The sequence below is a fragment of the Lactuca serriola genome, chromosome 6 (genome assembly GCF_051521515.1).
Source record: "Lactuca serriola cultivar US96UC23 chromosome 6, Lser_US96UC23_V15, whole genome shotgun sequence".
Classification (NCBI taxonomy): Eukaryota; Viridiplantae; Streptophyta; class Magnoliopsida; order Asterales; family Asteraceae; genus Lactuca; species Lactuca serriola.
In genome coordinates, this window is record NC_136413.1 from 102,464,572 (window position 1) to 102,484,618 (window position 20,047).

Here is a 20,047-nt window from a genome sequence, read left to right on the forward strand (position 1 = left end):
TGTTGGCCTTCCCTGGGTGGTAGAGGATCTCACAATCATAATCCTTCACCACGTCCAACCACCGACGCTGCCTCATGTTCAGATTCGGCTGATCCATGAGGTACCTCAAACTCTTGTGGTCCGTGTAGATGGTACATCGAACCCCGTAGAGGTAATGCCGCCAAATCTTGAGGGCAAAAACCACCGCCCCCAACTCCAAATTATGCGTCGGGTAGTTCGCCTCGTGAGGCTTGAGCTGCCTCGAAGCGTAGGCAATGACATGCCCCCTCTGCATCAATACCGCGCCCAACCCTGAAATGGACGCGTCACAGTAAACCACAAAATCCTCTACGCCCTCTGGAAGGGCTAAGATTGGCGCCTCACACAATCTCTGTCTCAGTGTCTCAAACGCAGCCTGCTGCTCGGGTCCCCACCGAAAGACTACGGCTTTCTTCGTCAGCCGCGTCAGGGGTACGACTATCTTGGAGAAATCATGAATGAATCTCCGATAGTAGCCTGCTAATCCCAGGAAGCTCTGAATCTCGGATGGAGACTTAGGAACCTCCCATCCCATCACGGCCTCGACCATGGCCGGGTCGACTAGAATCTCGTTCTGATTGACAAGGTGTCCGAGAAATTGCACCTCGCGCAACCAAAACTCGCACTTGGAGAACTTGGCATACAAGCTCTCCCTCCTCAGGGTCTCCAAAACCTCTCTCAGATGCTCCTCATGCTCCTCCAGTGTCTTGGAATAAACCAAGATGTTGTCAATGAAAACTATCACAGACCGATCCAACATCGGTCTGCATACGCGGTTCATGAGGTCCATGAACGCGGCAGGAGCATTGGTGAGCCCAAACGGCATCACCACGAACTCATAATGGCCATAGCGCGTCCGAAATGCGGTCTTCTACGCATCCTCCTCTCTGAACCTCATCTGATGATAACCCGAATGCAAATCGATCTTGGAAAACCAAGACGCTCTCTGAAGCTGTTCAAAGAGATCATCAATCCTCGGGAGTGGGTAACGGTTCTTCACCATTACCTTGTTTAGCTCCCGGTAATCTATACACATTCGATGCGACCCGTCCTTCTTTCTCACGAACAGAATCGGGGCTCCCCAGGGTGAACTGCTCGGTCGAATGAATCCCTTGTCTAACAGCTCCTGCAGCTGTGTAGACAACTCCTGCATCTCAGGAGGAGCCAACCGATACGGTGCCTTGGCTATCGGAGCCGCACCAGGAACGAGGTCAATCATGAACTCCACCTGTCGCTCCGGAGGTATCCCAGGAAGCTCCTCTGGAAAAACATCTGCGAAATCTCGCACCACCGGAACCTCGCTCACCGTCGCCTTACCCGCCTCCCGGGTATCCATCACGTACGCGACATAACCTGCGCATCCCTACTGAAGGTATCGTCTAGCCCTCGCTGCTGAACAGACTGTGGGTCCACACTGTGGCCTCTTGCCATGAATCACTAACTCTCCCCCACCTGGGGTCCTGACTCGCACTAGATGCTGCGCGCAATCTATCACCGCCCCATTAGGGCTCAACCAATCCATGCCTATAATCACCTTGTTCCCACGCAACAGAATGGGAACCAAGTCTACCAGGTAGCGCTCCTCAAACAAACGCAATACACAATCCCGAAACACCATCGATGCTCGCACCGATCGATCATCAGCAATTTCTACCTCTAAAGGGCAATCTAACATGCCCGAAGACTCAGGAAACTTCTTGCTAAGCGCAAGGGAAACAAATGATCGGGAGGAACCCAAGTCGAACAACACCTGAACTGGGATGTCGTTCACATGGAACGATCCTAATGCATACATATACACACAGAGCACATATCAATATCATAACATCATAAAAATAAAATAGAGGGAAAGAATCATACCCGTCACCACATCAGGTGCGGTGCGTGCCTCCTCGGTAGTTAGCTGAAATGCCCGACTCCTCACCACTGGAGCCTTTGCCTTGCCCTGCCGGCCATCAGTAATCCGCAGGGTCGCTGGTGTTGGCGCCTTCACTGACGCTGTAGCTGTCAACTGGGGACAATTAGCCTTCTTGTGGCCTCTCTGGTTGCAGTGGAAACACAACAACTCCGATGTCTATAACATAGGTACAGGGGCGGTACAATCCCTGCTAAAATGCCCCGTCTTGCCGCACTTATAGCAGCCTAACGATCCTAGTCTACATGCCCCCTCATGAGGCCTGCTGCATTTCCTGCAGCGGCCCGGTCCTGACTGGCCTTTCGGCCTACCATCTGATCCCTTGGGCTTCTTCCCCGAAGCCCCTCCCGTCTGTCCCTCCTCTGACTTCCGTTTCTGAATATGCTCCAAATCTATCTCCCTCTCCCTCGCCCTGGCAATCATAGAGTCCAAGGTGGGGCAAGCTGAAAAACTAACGTGCTCCCGAATGTCAGCTCGGAGCATGTCATGGTAGCGGGTCCTCCTCATGTCCTCATCACCTGCGTACTGGGGCACCAACAGTGCCCTCTCTCGGAACTTGGCGGTGATCTCCGCCACAGTCTCCGTCGTCTGTCTCATATCCAATAACTCCCTGGCCAGCTGCTGAAGCTCGACAGCCGGCGCAAACTCCGCCCTGAATTTGGTCACAAAGTCCGACTATGTCATAGCCTCAACCGCTGAGGCTCCCAACGAGTCGCCCACTGACTCCCACCAATCTCGTGCTTGGTCTCGTAAACACCCTGCTGCATACCTCACCTTCGACCCCTCGGGGCAGAAGCTAGTCAACTGTGCAGACTCGATGTCTGCAATCCATCGCCTGGCAACAATGGGGTCTTTCACCCCATGGAAATCCGGCGCACCACTGCCCCTGAAGTCCTTGAAGGACAGCGTGCGAGATCCCGACTGGCCAGATGCCATGTCGCTCCTGAACGCCCTGAGGCGATCCTCCATCAGCTCAACTATCCCTTCCTTGATTGACCCGAAGATGATGGGGGTCGACTCAAGGATACCCCTGGTGATCTCTGACGCGATGAACTCACGTAGTCCCTCATCTACCGGCTCGGAACCTGATCCCGAACCTGACCCCTCTCCTGAACCGCCATCTATCGGCCTCGATAAAAGTACCACCATTCTGCGATACATAAATAACAATTATTATACTGCTACTTCTTGAGGGATCACAACTACTACAAGTTCCGCGGTCATAACTCAGCCTTCCTTAGTTCGGGTACGGATCCTCTGCTTTCAGTAGTACGGGCCCATACTACCTTCCACATCTATCTGTACCTTCTTCAAGGACTGCCTTGACTCCACCGGACCCCTTTCACTATTGTTGTTCACTGCTATACTCATCCTAGGCTTGCCCTAGGGAAATCTCTGACTCTACTCTACCCAGTCCTCAGCTGCTGCAGGCCTCCTTGTAATGCCAATTAGCCATTACCTAATTACCATCACATGTGATGAGGCTCAGATAATCCTTCGAGTAACAGACTCGTCCCTACCACGGTTGGACTCAAACAAGAGCTACGCAATAGGATCAAATCCAGCACTCTGAGATTATTCAACCCTGATCACATGTGACGTGACGTATTCACCTAATGGCTAACTCCCATTATTCAGAGTCCCACAAAGCACGAAGCAAGCAGCATTCAGACAAGGGTAACAATCTCGATCGACTCTATCTGCTTACAGGAACTGTACTAGCATACAATGCTAAGTTCATACCATCAGGCATAATCAGACTATCTTACTTGCTGTCTACTCAATACTAGCATGCAATTCTCATACAGCTGAAACATATAAAGCAGGCACATAAGGCATCACTCCTAGATCCTTAGTCATATTCTAGCATGCTGTTCTACAAAGGTTGATAAACATAACATAAATTTGTATGGGTACTTTGGGGAATACTTACTTGAGCTCGGCCGGTCGCGCACATCACACACTTCGTTCTTTCTCAAAACTCTTTTCTCAATTTTTAGAAAACATTTTCTTTTTGGAAAATCTTTTAATCCCTCGATTTGAGTTCATACACCCCCGAAGGTTTGCCCGAATCCCTCAAACCAGGGCTCTGATACCAACTTGTAACGTCCCAAAAATACCGGTTAAAAATTTCATTTTTAATTTAGGTTAATACATAGAAACATCATTACAAAACATTCATAACAATAATCCATGTCTGAAAACCGGTAATATCATAGTAATAATTCAGAGTACATCCCAGAAATCCATAGTGCAGAAAACAAGAGTGTGTGATATGCCACTACCGTGTCGGCTCCTTTCCCCTAGCTGAAGAGGTACCTGAAACAACAACTGAAAAACGTAAGCACAAAGCTTAGTGAGTTCCCCCATCGTACCACATACCATACAAACACATAACATACATACTGCCAGGCTATTCTGGGGTGCCTGACTACCCGGTACGGCCATTCTGGGGTGCCGACTACCCGTGCGGCCATTCTGGGGTGCCGTCTACCCGTGTCAAGCTATTCTGGGGTGCTGACTACCCGTCGGTCCTGACAACCGATCCTCGGGGACTATTTCACCCCCTACTGCTACATACACATGTATCATAACATAACAAATTATCAGAAATATCTGGGGTGTCTGAACTACCCTTCGGTCCTGACAACCGAACTCTACTTCTATCACATATAACATATCATGCTCGCATATAACATATCGTGTAGTAGCAAACCTAGATGATATCACAAAGACATTCATCTAACGTACAACCCCTACTGGTGGGACGACATTGTGGCCGTAGACCCGCCGTTACTGGAAGGTAACTCACCTCAAAGTAGCTGTTGATCTGATCGGGAACTGACTGTCTACTACTGCTGCTGCTGCTGCTTTGGATGTCCTCCGGCTATAATTCCCACAAAACAATCAGTCAAACACTGCTAGATGTACTTAGGGTAAAATGACCCTTTTACCCTTGACCAAGTCGAAATCCAAGTCAAAGTCAACTTCCAGTTGACTGGACTCGCCGAGTCCGCGAGCAACTCACCGAGTCCTTCCCTTACTAATCTGGTCCTACTCGCCAAGTCCCTCTCCCCACTCACTGAGTCACCCTTGACTCACAACTCGGGACTATGGGGCCGACTCGAGTTCCGACTCGCCGAGTCCGCGAGCAACTCGCCGAGTTCCTCGAGCGGATCCCCTACTCGCTTCCAATCCACACCAGAACACCCCATACGAGGGTTTGGGGTTTTGGGACTACACTACACGGTTAATTCCGCGTGCAGGTACGAAGGGTTGAACCTTCAACGCTTAAACCCCTCTTGCTCTGTGAAAGTTCATATGACTCGCCGAGTTTGAAGAACAACTCGGCGAGCTCTAGGCAATCTTCATAGGACTCGCCGAGTTGTTCATCCAACTCGCCGAGTCTAGGACCATCTTCATAGAACTCGCCGAGTTCCCCTTTGGGACTCGCCGAGTCCCTCGACCCATTTCCCGAGTAGGCCAGATCTGAGACATGTAATGCTTCAAAACCACAGATCTATGGTCCTAGGGCATGTTTACCACGTAAAGTTGCAAACTTTACATGCATGCATGGCCCTATGAGCTCAAACATACAGTTCCAAGCTCTTTAAGAGGTCCTACACTCAATAGGGACCTCAATCACCTCAACCACAGAGACTTTATGCTACTAGGATGTCCAAAAGGTCCAAATCCGAAGTCCTTGCAGAACATTAACCATAAACACATAGAGATTTAGGTTCTTAGGGCTTAAAACCACTTTTTAGGGACAAAAAGGGGATTTAATGAACTAAAGATCAAGGTAGGAACTTTTCTACCTGAATAGAAGCCCTTCACGTAGTAGATTCCGGATCTTCTTCCCTTCTTGCACTCTTCAACCTTCTCCTTCTTCTCCCAAGCTCCAAACCACCTTCACAAAGCTAAAAATCACCCACAAGGACACAAAGAGGGCTAGGGTTTCGTTCTACAGATCTCTGGGAGTGCTAGGGGAAATGGAGGTTGGGTTAGATCGTTTAAATAAGGTGCAAACACCCGAGTTAGGGTTTTAGTCCAGACAGGGTCTACTCGCCGAGTCCTACGAGCCTACTCGCCGAGTAGACAGAGTAGATCCCGCGTCTAGTCCCGCTTCTACACGGCGAGTTAGTCCTTCAACTCGCCGAGTCCAAGGTTAAAATGTAATATATAAGGAGAGTTAATAACCAAAAATATATACCAGGAACCAGGTGCTACATATACGTTGATGCAAAATTGTTGAGAATTAGTAGGAATTAGAATAAAAGAAATGTCGCAGAACAATATTACTACTAGTAACTTGAATGTACCGGTGAGTGAATTCTACTGGTCTGTTGTAGCTAAAACCGATAAAAAGCTCTCCAAAATTAAGGATTTGTTGTGTTACGAACGCAACAGGTCAATTTCTTTCTCTTTATTGTAATTTAGTTTGTATTAGTGCATGTAATAAAGGTAGCTATATGTCCAGAATCTCATTTGGTGAATCGTATATCTGGAAACTTATACAAATTCATCTGAGCATGTTGCTGTTAAGAACTTATACAAATTCTGCATTTCAAGTGATGGAAAGTAGGTGATATTGCATCGCGAATAGTGAAAATTTATTTCAGGCAATATATGAGAACAAGTGTGGCTAGTTACCTGTCAGATCATATATCTTTTATGAAGCAATCTTGACTAGAGAGTATTTCAAAGATGGACTCTTATAGGATATGAATCTTGCCAACAAACAGTTGAGGTTCGTTGCAAGATTCTTGATTGTTTTCTTAATGTTGAACAAACGGGAAATGGTTTATCAGTTGGTAAGTTAGCTGAAAGTGTTAACTGCTAACTGCAATAGGACTTTTCAGGCATTTAATCTTAGGGTTTATGTCATATATATAAAAAGTGATCTGATCATGGGCACTCTTGAAAAATATTGTTTGCTGGCATATAACAAATCTTCATCAAGAGGAGCAGTGAATGAATTTTACGGTATGATTTTGGTGTGTATGTGTGCATTTGTGTTCATCCTCATATGTTGAATCTGACATCAATTTTGGGTGTGATTGGGTTTGATTGTAGTGGAGGTCCGACAATGGTGAGAAACAAATGTTACAGAAGGATTTGATTAGGTTCATCCGTTGGCATGTTACAAACAGATATGAGTATACTTGTGATAGAGAATGATGGAAAAGTGGCAACGGGGGTCGGTGACGATCTGAATATGGTGAGCAGTGATGGTGGAAACTCCAATTGTAGTCTAAAAATGGTGAGAGAGGGATGTTCAGTAGCTGCCAGAGGTGGTTGATTATGTGTCAAAGGAATTTGTGAAGTAGTCTCGTCTTTTACCTCTCTCCGGTGGAAACTCCGATGGCATTCACGTTCAAGAAAGATTTAGGTTTGACTCTGGGTTTAAATTACTGTGTGTGTTTTCTGATCAGAACTATGTGGGTTTTCTTAGGAGAGAGAGAGAGAGAGAGAGAGAGAATGGGTGTGGGCCCTATTTTATTATTAATAAAACATTAACTTAAATAGAAAAAATATAAAAAAATATATCAAGAGGGCAATTAAGTCATTTCAATTTTCGGAGGGACCATTTCCACATAGAACCATGGCCTAAAGGACTGTCAAACAAAAAAATGCGAGTTTTGGACTAAGGGTGTGTTTGATACCTGTCTAACCCGATCTGAGTCAGCGATTTGGGCTGACTCAGTTAGAGAGTCGTTGTTTGATATTTGGCTTTCTCGGTCAGACGTGTGGCTATTTTTTCTTACCGGGTCAGCTTTGTATCATTTGCTGACTGGGAATAAAGACGTTCCTACCCTCCTCTACCATCCTCTGTATTGTTTCTTCCCCCATTACCCATTATCGTAACCTAAAAAAAAGTGAACAGACACAAATCGCCACCTCCTCCATCAAAGGTTCCCCGTCGTATCGTCGGCGCCGGTCGCTGCTTTCTTGCCACCATCAAGCCGCCATCTCGTCACCATCTCACCCGCTGAAGAAAGGTCCCCATCTCTGATCGGCTACTGTAATTCATCAAAATAGGTGTTATTCTTCTCCTTATAAGTAAAAAAATTTTGAAATCAAAATCGGGTATGCTTTGATGTTATGAAATATGAGATTGTTTGTCCTATGAAATCAAAATCGGTTATCTTTTTCAGTTTCTCTTGCTGCCACAAAACACTTTTTTTTGCATACAATTCAAGTAATAGATTACTGTAATTGATGAATTTAGATGCTTCAAAATGATATACTCATTCAATTTCACCACAGTTAGAGGTTAGATTTTGAAAATTGAAATAGGAGTTGTTCCATGTGAAGTTAGGATCAAATTGATTGATAAAGAGAAGAATTTGGTGAGAAAGTTTATAGCTATGCAATCAGTTTGTTTGTAAGCTATGCAATCACTTTGGTGAGAAAGTGATGTAGTGAGAAGAAAGTGGAGATTGCACTTCGTTTTGTTCATAAATTTATTGATAACGAGAAGAATTTGGATCAAATAATGCTTATGGTTTAGTTACTACATGTTTGATTAGTAGAAAATTGTTTTATGTAGTGAGAAGAATTTGGATCAAATAATGCTTATGGTTTTATTACTACATGTTTGATAAAGAGAAGAATTAGGATCAAATTGTTTTATGTAGTGAGTAGAATTTGGATCAAATAATGTTTATGGTTTTGATTAGAAGAAAATTGTTTTATGTTTGAAATTGTTCTTGATCATGATAAAAGTTATGATAAACTACTTTAAATATTAATGTTTTAGGATGTTGGTTTGGAACGAGAGTGAGGACAATACGTGAAAAATTGATAAACAATACGCGAAAAATTGATAAACGAACATGGTAAAGATGTTGATCAGAAGCAAATGAGAAACCACTTTGACTACTACAAATCAAAGTATGTTGCTTGGGTGAAACTGAAAAACAAAACCAGCAATATATATGATCCTATAAAAAATAAATTTAATCTGACCGATGAACAATGGAAGGAAGAGGGGAAGGTAATATTTTTATAACAAATACTAGTATGATTATTTTTATAACATATACTAATATTTATAAAAATTGTAAATAGTTGAACAAGTTCGTGTTGTTATTGAAAACTAAACCCTTGTTGTTCCCTAATCTTTGCACCCAACTATTTGAAGGGTCGACCTCAACTGACTTTCAAAGTTGGGGGCCATCTTCTACACTCCCTCGTCCTGTAGAAGAGTTTAGTGCCCATGATTTGGATGAGGATGTTCCAATGGAAACCTCAACACAACACGTAGGTGCAAGTGAAGAATCTTCGGGGCGTTCAAAAAATAAGGAAGTTGGTGGAAATAAAAGAGTTGGTGGGAAAAAAAGAGATGCAAGGGCATTAGAAGTTGAAGAGGAGATTGTCAAGCTTGCAAGGTCGTTAGTGGAAAAAAATGAAAGAATTGAAAAAGGTGAAATGGATAAGGATGTTGATGCATATATGGAGAAATTAAACAAAATGGAATGGGGAGAAGAAGATGAAAGACACAAGACCGTTCTTTTGCTATTTGGTGAAAGTGTCGATGTTAGAAAAGTTTGGTTACGACTTTCGCATACTAGTTGTGAGTCGTGGGTGATGGGTGCGGGTAGGAAGTATGGTTACCTTTGATGATATTTACTAGTTTTTTGTTGCATGACTTTTTGTTATTTTCATGACTTTTGGATCCTATGTTTGATGACTTTTTTGGATGTTACTTTGGATGATGTGTACTAGTTTTTTTGTTATGTGACTTTTGTTACTTTGGATGATATTTGGATATTGAATACGACTTTTGTTATTTACTAGTTTTTTGTTGTATCGCGTTTGTTATATGACTGTTTGTTATATGACTTTTATTATTTGGATATTAAATATAATTTTTGTAACAGGTCAAGTATGGTTTCTGATTGTGAAGTTGTAGCTTTTCTTTTACTTGTGTTTTATTTGTTGAGGTCAAACCGGCGTAGGCTAATCAGAATTCATAGAATTAGAGATAACGATTCAAGCGGGTATGCATATACGCAAGATTTGATGTACGGAGACCCTACATAATGTTTCGATATGATGCATCTTACACAAGAGGCATTTGCTTTATTATGCAACCACTTTACCCAAAAAAATGGTTGTAAGCTAGTAGGACAATAAGCATTGAAGAGAAGATGACTATATTCTTACATGTTATAGGACATAATGAATGTTTTCGCGCGGTTAAGGGAAGATTTCATCACTCCACACAAACGATTCATCAATGTTTTCACGAGGTCCTAACAACAATGATGTGTTTTGCAAAAGAAATTATAGTACCAACAACTCCTAATCCAACAAGACATAACTCGGAACGACATAGACGGTTAACAAATATGGGAGGGGATAACACATGATTCAAGAGTTTTGAAAGAAGTTGCATTCAATTCGACTTCTGGATTTCCATTTCCTCCACCAGGTTTGTAATCTTTATATAATTTTTATTATCTATCTTCTTTATATAATATGTGTCATTATATAATATGTAACATTCGTTTGCAGATAAATATTACCTTTGTGATGTCGCATATACGAACACTTATGGGTTTATGGCTCCATACCGCAATATTAGGTATTGGTTAGCCGATTTTCAAAGAGGAAGACCTTTAACTAGAGAAGAAAGGTTCAATTGAAGGCAAAATTCTCAATCTTAAAACAAATGGCTCCTTATCATTTTACACTGTAAAGAGCCATAGTCATTGTTTGTGTCGCGGTCCATAATTCTATAAGGAAATACAATATAGAAGATGATTTGTTTAGAAATTTTGAGGAGGACACTATGGTTACTCCTGACGTACAAGGTGGGGGAATTGATAGAGAAAACATACAAGACATAGAATGGGGTTCAGAAGCCGTTGAATATATGTGTGTTTTGCGTAATCAGATTACAAATTGACTACTTTCACCTACTTTACATTAAATTATTATGTTATTTTAAATTTCATTATGTTTTTATTTGGATATTAAATGATTTATGTTTAGTTTACATCTTGTATGACATTTTTTATTTGTGTGTAATTTACATTTTGTATGACAATATCTATGTTTTTATAATTATTCGGCAACTTAATCCATCACTATATATAACAACAGGGTAAAATGATCATTTTCCATCACTCAACACATTCAGTCAAATATACAATCAAACAACATAATTTTTTACTCAGTTTACCCGGACCTTTCAATCACCAACTATCAAATAGGTCTTAAGACTCCCAGAAAATCATACACAGGACCATTTTAAGACTCACAAAAAATCATATTTTGTCTTGTAAAAAATGCAAATGTATTTCGGATCTTACCCGAACCTCCACCCATATAACATTGCAAATCATCATCTTCTGCTGCAGTTCGGATAAGACGCTGCAAGCCCTTGCTGACTCGAGCTCTCAAATTTCAGTCATGGCTTCCGTCGTTCTTTCTCAGGTAAGTCCAATTTTATTTCATGTTTCTATCTTTCCCGCATTTATCTCCTCCCAGTTCATTAATTTCTTTAGTTGAAAACTGAAATTTTTAGGCGCTATATATGATACCCACGGATGTAGCAAAATTTGAATCGAAGAAACTTAGGGTTTCCTCCTTTCTTCCCCAATTCAACGCAGCTTCTGTGTCTATATCCACGGTTTCTTCATATCGTTGTCGTCGTAATTATGGATTTCGTTGTGGGGATTCTTTGGTGGTTAGAGCTGAGGCTGATGCTGGTGCTGAAGCTGACCCAGAGCCCGAGACGAAGACTGTTGCAGCAGAAACTACGGAGAAGGAAGACGAGGAAGAAGTAGAAGAAAAAAAACCTAAGAAAGCCATTGTAAAGCTTGGCGACATTATGGGGGTAAGCTGTTGAATGTTCATCAAATCCTTCATTTATCTATGGTTTCTCTGTGAGTTTTGGGTTCATAATTTCATACCAAGATGCATTTGACTTTTTTTTTTTTTTATGCTGATTGGTGTAAATTTGAACCTTGAAACTGGTTTAAATGATTTTGATAATTACATATTAACCTTCAAGATCGGTCCCCTTTCTTTGTGAATTCGATAGTGTATTTTGATGTTCTTTCTGCGTGGTAGTTCAATTGCACTCCTGTATCTGTTCATATAGTATTTGTGAAAATTAAAGAATTGTTTGAATATTAGCCAATTCCACCAAAACCAATGTAGTTTGGATTTTTTTGTTTTTGGTTCAACCACCTAAGAATAATGTTTTTTTCCCCCTGATTTTTGAGATTTAAGATATTGGTTGTTTTTTGTTAAACAATCGCAATCACCTTAACAGGGTATACAATATTTCTGGTAACTTTGTTTAACTACAAAACTTAGAATCGTATAACAACTACTATAGTTTTGCATCTTTAGGTTTAAGCAACCACTAAAAGAATTATATTGTCTGAGTTAACCACCACCAAAACTTTGAATTTTTTTTCTTTGAAAAAACCGCCTTAACCGGCTGGGTTCAAGGGGTTTTCTGGTGTGACACAATCTTTGACAATAAATAATGAATATGAAAATTGGAAATATTTAAATGACCATGTGGTCTTTATCTTTAAAAATATCATAATATTTTATCGACATATAGAAATATTTCATCAGGTCTTTGATTTTGGTTTTGTGATGTTAGATTCTGAACAAGCAAGCAGTTGAAGCTTCAGAAAGCGCAAGGCCAGTGCCAGACCTTCGAACTGGAGATATTATTGAAATTAAATTGGTAAGTTGTCCTAAAATCTAAAATCTAAATAGCATCAGCATGTACGAGTCTTGTTTTATTAAATATTTTGGAGGAAAAATTTCGTCGGCCTAAATGTTTGGATGATTTGGATTTAACTTTTGTAGGAAGTGCCGGAGAACAGGCGTAGGTTGTCTGTTTACAAAGGTATAATAATCTCAAGGCAAAACGCTGGCATTCACACCACAATTCGCATCCGCAGGATCATTGCTGGAGTTGGAGTTGAGATTGTCTTCCCCATGTAAGTTGTTCCACACATACCATATCCTCTTACATAAATGATCCGGAAAAAACTTTGACATAATGGAAAAACCTTCTTTCTCTATCATCAGATTAGTTGGTCCCATTAAGTCAAAAAGAAACAACACATTATCCCCCTCCATCCCAAGTAGGGATGTGTTGCTTCAAATAAATCATAATGAATATTGTTAGATGATGCAATCATGCCAATGCCTTGTTTTTTTATTCCATTAAATGTTTATAGATAAAGTTCTGCCAGGATAATAATTTTATAAAGCATAGAAGAAAATGACAGCAAATGGAAGGAAAAAATAAACGATGTCAAATTTGTAAAACTTGGGACTTAATGGGAAAAATTTCTTCCCTTGCTTTTCTTATTTAAGTTGTTGTTTTCATGTGGTTGACGAAGGGAGAAATGGTTTTAGGCGTTCTATGAAAAGAATATGCAGAATCATTCATAATCAATATAACCACCATGCGTTTTTTTTTTCTTCCCATCAAGTGTTGTTTGGATAAATGATGGTTAATAAAATGATACACACTTATAAAATGGAAGGAAAATGTAAATGAGGGCAAAAGGCCTCGTTTCCCTGATTTTCTGTATTAAGTCATTATTTCTTTTTGGCATCAATTGAAAAGAAAACATTGATATATGTACTTTACTGGATTAAGTTTTGTTTCCAGCAATTCCAACAAGTCTATCTGATGTGTGTGTGTGTGTGTACAGATACTCTCCGAACATCAAAGAAATAAAAGTGGTGAAGCATCGGAAAGTCCGAAGAGCAAGGTTGTACTATCTGCGAGACAAACTTCCCAGGCTCTCAACTTTTAAATGAAAACCCATCGGCTACCATGTCAAGTTTTGGTCTTGGAAAACAAACACAAATCATGTATCAAGATTCCTTTTATATGTAATTTTTGTCTAGTTCACTGATTGATTTGGCAGCAAGTATCTTTTTTCTTATATAGTTTGAACTGATGTTGTTTTGATTTGGTTCATTGTGGGTTTTTCTTTTCTTTTTTCTACCTACAATTTTACCATCGCCCCGTTCGGGTTCTTGTCAGGGCAAACAACCGATATAATATGTGTATCTGTACTACTAAAAAGGTAAAATATGTATTTATACTTCTTAAAATGTGTTTTATACTTTTAAGAATGTATATAAACTTCTTAAAAACGTGCATCTATACTTTTAAGAACATGTATAAATATGTACTTCTTTTTGAAGTCTATATATGTTTTTTTATATAAACACATTTTTTATTGATAAAATATTTTTATCTATACTTCTAAAAACATAAAAAACTGTATTTATACTTCCAAAAACATATTTATATTTTTAAAAATGTATTTTTAAGTGTTAACAATATAAATAGATAAAAACAATATGTATATAAAAAATAGAAATTTATATAAAAATACGATGCTTAATTAAATATTTTTTTTCGTGTATAAAAATGTTTTTCTACATTAAGATGTATAATATGAAAAAAAAAGTACCGAGAGTTCAAATTTAGAAGAATTCAAACTTGAAGTTTTTTTTGTAAATTTTATTTAATGATACCTACGAAACCGATGATAGGAGGTAAAAGGATAAAAGCAAGGTTATAAAAAGCTTAGTCATAAGACATATATATATATATATATATATATATATATATATATATATATATATATATATATATATATATATATATATATATATATATATATATATATATATATATATATATAATCCTCTCTAATAAACAAATTTTTTTATTTTTTATTTTTTATTTTTTTTATTTTTTTATTTTTTTTACCACTTGTCACACTCTTATTCAAATTACCAAATATCATTTTGTGGTTATTTTGAATTACCTTTTTTTTCACATATCATTTTATGAGTTTTTCTATTTTATTAAATTTTACATAATATTTTAATGTAATAATTGCAATAAATATAGTAATAATGAATATTAATTTCAGTAATGTTCTGAATTGAGCAATTGTAAAACAATGAAACAGTAATGAAAGAGAATGAAGAATGGAATTGATAAAGATGGTTTAAATTGGTATTGATAATGAAACTCAATCCACAAATTGTCCAGGGAAGTGGTCCCTCTCTCACAGAGTAAGAAAACTAGGAGCCAAATACAATTGCAACAAATAACATGATGATCTAACAAAATTATTCCTCCCCCTTTTTATTCCCCATTAACTCTTTACTCTCTCTATCTTTAGCCATTTTTTTTGTATTTCCTGATTTGCCCTCTTCCCCTTTCTAGAATAAACCAATAAGGGTCTAAGTGGTCCATTATTTGTGGTAATAAGGCTCGTGTTTGTATCATTACTCTTGCCTTCAATTTATGTCTTGACCTCAAGACTTGTTCCAGGAAATTGTTCTTTGATAGAAAGAGCATCCTCCTATGTAGCCTCCATAATAGACAACCCTTGCCATTGAGCTGGCCATTGTTCTGTTGGATCTGAGGGATCCCCAACCGTGCAAGTGAGTAAAACTGCTGCAGGAGTGACAATATCTTCATGACCCACTTCTAACTCGGGAGGTAAAACAGTTTCACTTGGAGTTTGGACCGCCTTTTTTAGAAGTGAAACATGGAAAACGGGATGAACTTTTGAAGTAAGGGAAGTAGAAGTTTATAAGCTACAACTCCAACAAGTTATTGAATCTGGAAAGGACCAAAAAATTTGGCTACTAGCTTGTGATGAATGTGACTTGTGACAAACACTTGGCGATAAGGTTTGAGTTTAACGTATACCTATTCACCCACCATAAACTGGATATCATGCCTCCTCTTATCAACCTGAGCTTTCATGTTACTTTGGGCGTGTGCAAGATGAAGTTTCAGCTGCTTAAGTGCTTCATCACGATCTTGTAAATCTTGAGCCACTGCCTGCACTCGGACTTCCCCTGGGACATATTGAAACACCATAGGAGGTTTCCGACCATACACAACCTCAAAAGGAGAAATTCCTGTGGAGCCATGAAAAGTAGAATTGTACTAAAAATCTACCCATGGAATCCAATTTGCCCATAAACAAGGCTGATCCACTGCAAAACACCTAAGGTATGCTTCCAAACAGCGATTGATGGCCTCTGTTTGTCCATCAGATTCTGGGTGGTAAGCTAAACTCATGAAGATTTCCTGCCAAAATTTACTGATGAAGAGAGGATTGGGATCACTTACAATTGACTTGGGCAACCCATGGTGACGAACCACTTCGCGAACAAAAACATACGGTCTTAGCTGTATACGGGTGTTTCAAGAGTATAAAATGACTATATTTTGAAAGTTTATCTGTCACACCCCAAAACCATGAACGGCGGAAACGTTCTGGGGCGGAGGACGTCATGTTCAGTATCACAACAATGCAAAGTAGTAAATAAGCAACAACATCATCCATTGCATTAATAATATAATTTCATACAAGTGTGTGTTCTGTCAAGTTATATAGACACCAAAAATACATATCAAAATAAAAGATGAGTCTTGAACGAACTCCATCTTCTAAAAACCTGGCACCGGTACCTGTCTGCTGGTGACCTGAGAATACAAGTTATTTTGAAAGAGAGGATCAGCTTTAAAACTGGTGAGATCATAAGTATATTAGTGTCTGTATTTGTAAGATGTTTTGAACTCTCCTAGAAAACCGTATGTTTCCTACTAAAAGTAGTCTTCTACCAAGACATCTAGTGTTTGTGTGTGTGTCTCTTGTAAGAGTGTGTATTTTCTTAAATCTGACTATCATTTATCAAAAATATAGTTTTAGCATTTCCGTATATTGTATGAAACTCACAAGGTGAATGCACTGGGAAAATGAAATAGTATTGTAGTATAGTAATAAGTAACTACCACTGTACTAACTACCTTAAACTAATCATAATTTAAAGTACCATGTGATCGGCCTATATCCTGCTGCCGACTATAGTACGCAACAATGTAAGATGTCGGAAGAAAATGACATTTGGCACCCATAGACTTGTAAGTCTTACTGTAGCTAGCAACGAGCAGTATAGCTATACGCAAAATCATACGCTCCCCAATTAAGGAGATTCTGGATACATGAATGGCCATGGCAGGTAGTGCCATGCCCTGGAACATGGCTCACATAACTGCAAAACTGCATATGTAATGAATGTGCTAGCTGTAATGTATGTTCTCCCTCTGTCTAGCCTGTATTGTAATGTACTATGTATACTAGCTGTATTGTGTGTTCTCTCTATCTAGCAATTATTGACTCATGAATGAACTGACTCATTGTATGATTCTTTGTTCTAGTAATAGTATTAGTAACTTCCTAAACTACGCCTATCATAGTTTACTAGTAATATGACTTGTACGTATGAACATGAATGTATATCCTTGCTACCCAAGGGTATTGAATTGACTGATCAAACTTTTATGGCTATATACGTATACATAATATATAACTAATATTTAGACGACCTTCGGACGATTAACCGATGCCCTAAAGCCACATCCCAACGAGGAAAAGGAGATAAAGCGAGCTAGTCTTTCTAAGTCCTTTAAACATTACTTATATAACTATACATACATAGGCATGCATTTGACAATATAAAAGTATGGAAAGATTTTAAGTAAAAGTATTTGACAAGCAGAAGAGTTTGTAAAATAGTTTGAAGCAAAACAGTTTGATAATACAGTTTGAAAAGTAAGAAAACCACTTGTTTGGTAGTTATTAATCACATGTGATTGATATAATAACTATAATTGTTCAACTTGTATTCCCCCCATAAAAGCATTTAAAAACATTTAAAAGGTCGATTTAAGGGGTATGAACTCACCTGTAGTGAGTGGTATGGATGAACTGATGAAACAGGATTGATAGGTGTCAAGTGAAGACTTGAGCACACACAAGGATCCTAGTTAACATATAATGACACATATATGTATCCAATTAGTCTTTAAACAACTAATAAACAAAGTTAAGACATCCTAGGACATTCTAAACACCTTATATAAGTGTTATAAGTCCCAAAGATTGCATCTAAGTGTTGTAGGACATTACTATTGAGTTTAGGGTTCAAAGGAATCCCCTTATATGAGTTTACGGTTTTGTGACCATAACCCATTGAGTTTACGGTTGTAAACTAATGATTTTACGGTCGTAAACTCATGCTTCTTTGACCATATGTTGTTTTGAAGCTCAACAAGTCCTTAGAAGCATTTCCACTTGAAGTATAAGCTTATGGAAGGGATTAGGGCACCATTTCACTCCTAAATGGAGTTTACGGTCCTTGGACCATTTTCCTTTGGGTTTATGGTCATAAACCCCTATACTTTATGGTATTTTGATGTTTTCAAGCCCTTCACTCATCAAGGAATGGATCTATGCAAGTTTCCAAGGCTTAGGAGGGACTAGGGCACACTTTGGCACCCTTTTTAGGGTTTACGGTTCAAGAACATCTTGAACCGTAAACACCTTTGATCCTTGGTTTCTTGGGTGTTTTCTTGATGTTTAGAAGTGTAAAAATCCTTAAGATACTCTAGGATAGAAGTAATTACAAGATAGAGGCTTGAAAAGGTGCTAAAAGTCCAAGAACACTAGTGTGTGTTCTTGGTGTTCTTGGTGAAACTTGAAGATCTAACCTTTTGGAATGATTTCACGGATGGAAGTGTGTTAGATCACTAGATTAAGTAATATATCAACTTAATAAGGCTAGAAGCACTTACAAGTTGAAGATATTTGAAGAAAAGTCGAAGATACTTGAGAGAGAATTGAGATTTGGATCTTGATTTTGTGAAAAAGGGTAAATAATGACTAAGTGTCACATATATACCCCCAATTAAGGGTTTACGACCGTAAACACCTTTGTTTAGGCCGTAAACTCCACACTCTTGGATCTTTGGGGTATTATTGTTGCATAATAGACCCTAGAGCATCCTCTCTTATGATGTCTCCTAAAGTGCTAATCCTAAAATACTCAAACTTATTCCAAAAAGCTTAAAAATTAGCAGCAACAGTTTTGACTCCTATTGAATTGAAATGTTGTACAGAATAGAAATTTCGGGTTGTCACACTATCGACCACTACCATTATTGCATCAAAGCCTTTAGATCTAGATAACCCTAAGATGAAATCCTTTGAAAGGTCCTCCCAAATTGTTGCTGGGATATCTAAGGGTTGTAAAAACCCCCCGGAGCTAAAGAAGTTGCTTTGCAACGTTGGCACACATCACATGCACGGACAAAATCTTTCATACACTTAATCATTCCTGGCCAATATAAATTTGCAGCCAAATGCCTATAAGTTCGGTAGTGGCCAGAATGACCTCCTGAAGCTGATACATGAAATTCATGTAAGAGTTCGGGAATAAAAATCGATTTTCGTGAAATAACTAAACGATCTTTATAATATAATACGCCTCGTTTAACATTGAACCCCGGGTATCGACCAAGTGATTCTTGACGAGTCTGAATTATTTGTTGAATTTCTCGATCATTCTTAGCCTCGGTGACCAATTCAGTACCACAACCCCATATTGGTGTAGATAAGAGTTGGCTTAATTCACCCGGTTCGTCCTTTCTGGAAAGGGCATCCGCTGCCTGATTTTCTTTACCTGACTTATATTGAATATCAAAATTGTATCCAAAAAGTTTTGCAACCCAATTTTGTTGATCCGGAGAAGTAATACGTTGTTAGAGAAGAAACTTAAGACTCTTTTGATTTGTGTATACAATGAATCTAGTACCTAATAATTAAGTTCTCCAATGTTGTACCACAAGAACCAAAGCCATAATTTCACGTTTATAGGCCGATTTAGCCAGATTCTGATCACTTAAAGCTTTACTATAGTAAGCAATCGGTTTACCATTTTGCATTAAAATTGCACTAATCCTACGTCCCGAAGCGTCACACTCAACCACAAAGGGACAAGAAAAATATGGTAGAGCCAACACAGGAGAAGTCACCAAAACTGTTTTTAGATTATCAAATGCCACTTGGGCCTCCATAATCCATTTGAAAGCATTTTTCTTTGTCAATTTGGTTAGAGGGCGGGCTATGCTTCCATAACCTCGAACGAATTTGTGATAGTACCCCGTGAGTCCCAAAACCACGAAAACCGTTTATCTGTTTGGGAATTGGGCATCCCACCACAACTTCAATTTTT

General features: G+C 39.2%; 1 protein-coding gene across 1 annotated transcript; it reads left to right on the top strand.

The window, feature by feature from the left end:
• The first annotated feature begins 11,224 nt into the window (after positions 1-11,224).
• LOC145056598 (large ribosomal subunit protein bL19cy-like) lies at positions 11,225-13,875 on the top strand. The gene is made up of 5 exons (XM_079004294.1): positions 11,225-11,380; positions 11,472-11,783; positions 12,567-12,653; positions 12,779-12,912; positions 13,639-13,875. Exons 1-5 carry the CDS (start codon positions 11,357-11,359, stop codon positions 13,745-13,747), a joined length of 666 nt encoding a protein of 221 aa, XP_078860420.1. The 5' UTR covers positions 11,225-11,356; the 3' UTR covers positions 13,748-13,875.
• Positions 13,876-20,047: the final 6,172 nt, after the last annotated feature.

Bases quoted from the DNA above. Each gene is read 5' to 3' on its own strand.
- LOC145056598 (XM_079004294.1), top strand. From the start codon at position 11,357: ATGGCTTCCGTCGTTCTTTCTCAG. The intron at 11,381-11,471 runs GTAAGTCCAATT...TGAAATTTTTAG, and splicing joins CTTCCGTCGTTCTTTCTCAG to GCGCTATATATGATACCCAC. The intron at 12,913-13,638 runs GTAAGTTGTTCC...GTGTGTGTACAG, and splicing joins GTTGAGATTGTCTTCCCCAT to ATACTCTCCGAACATCAAAG.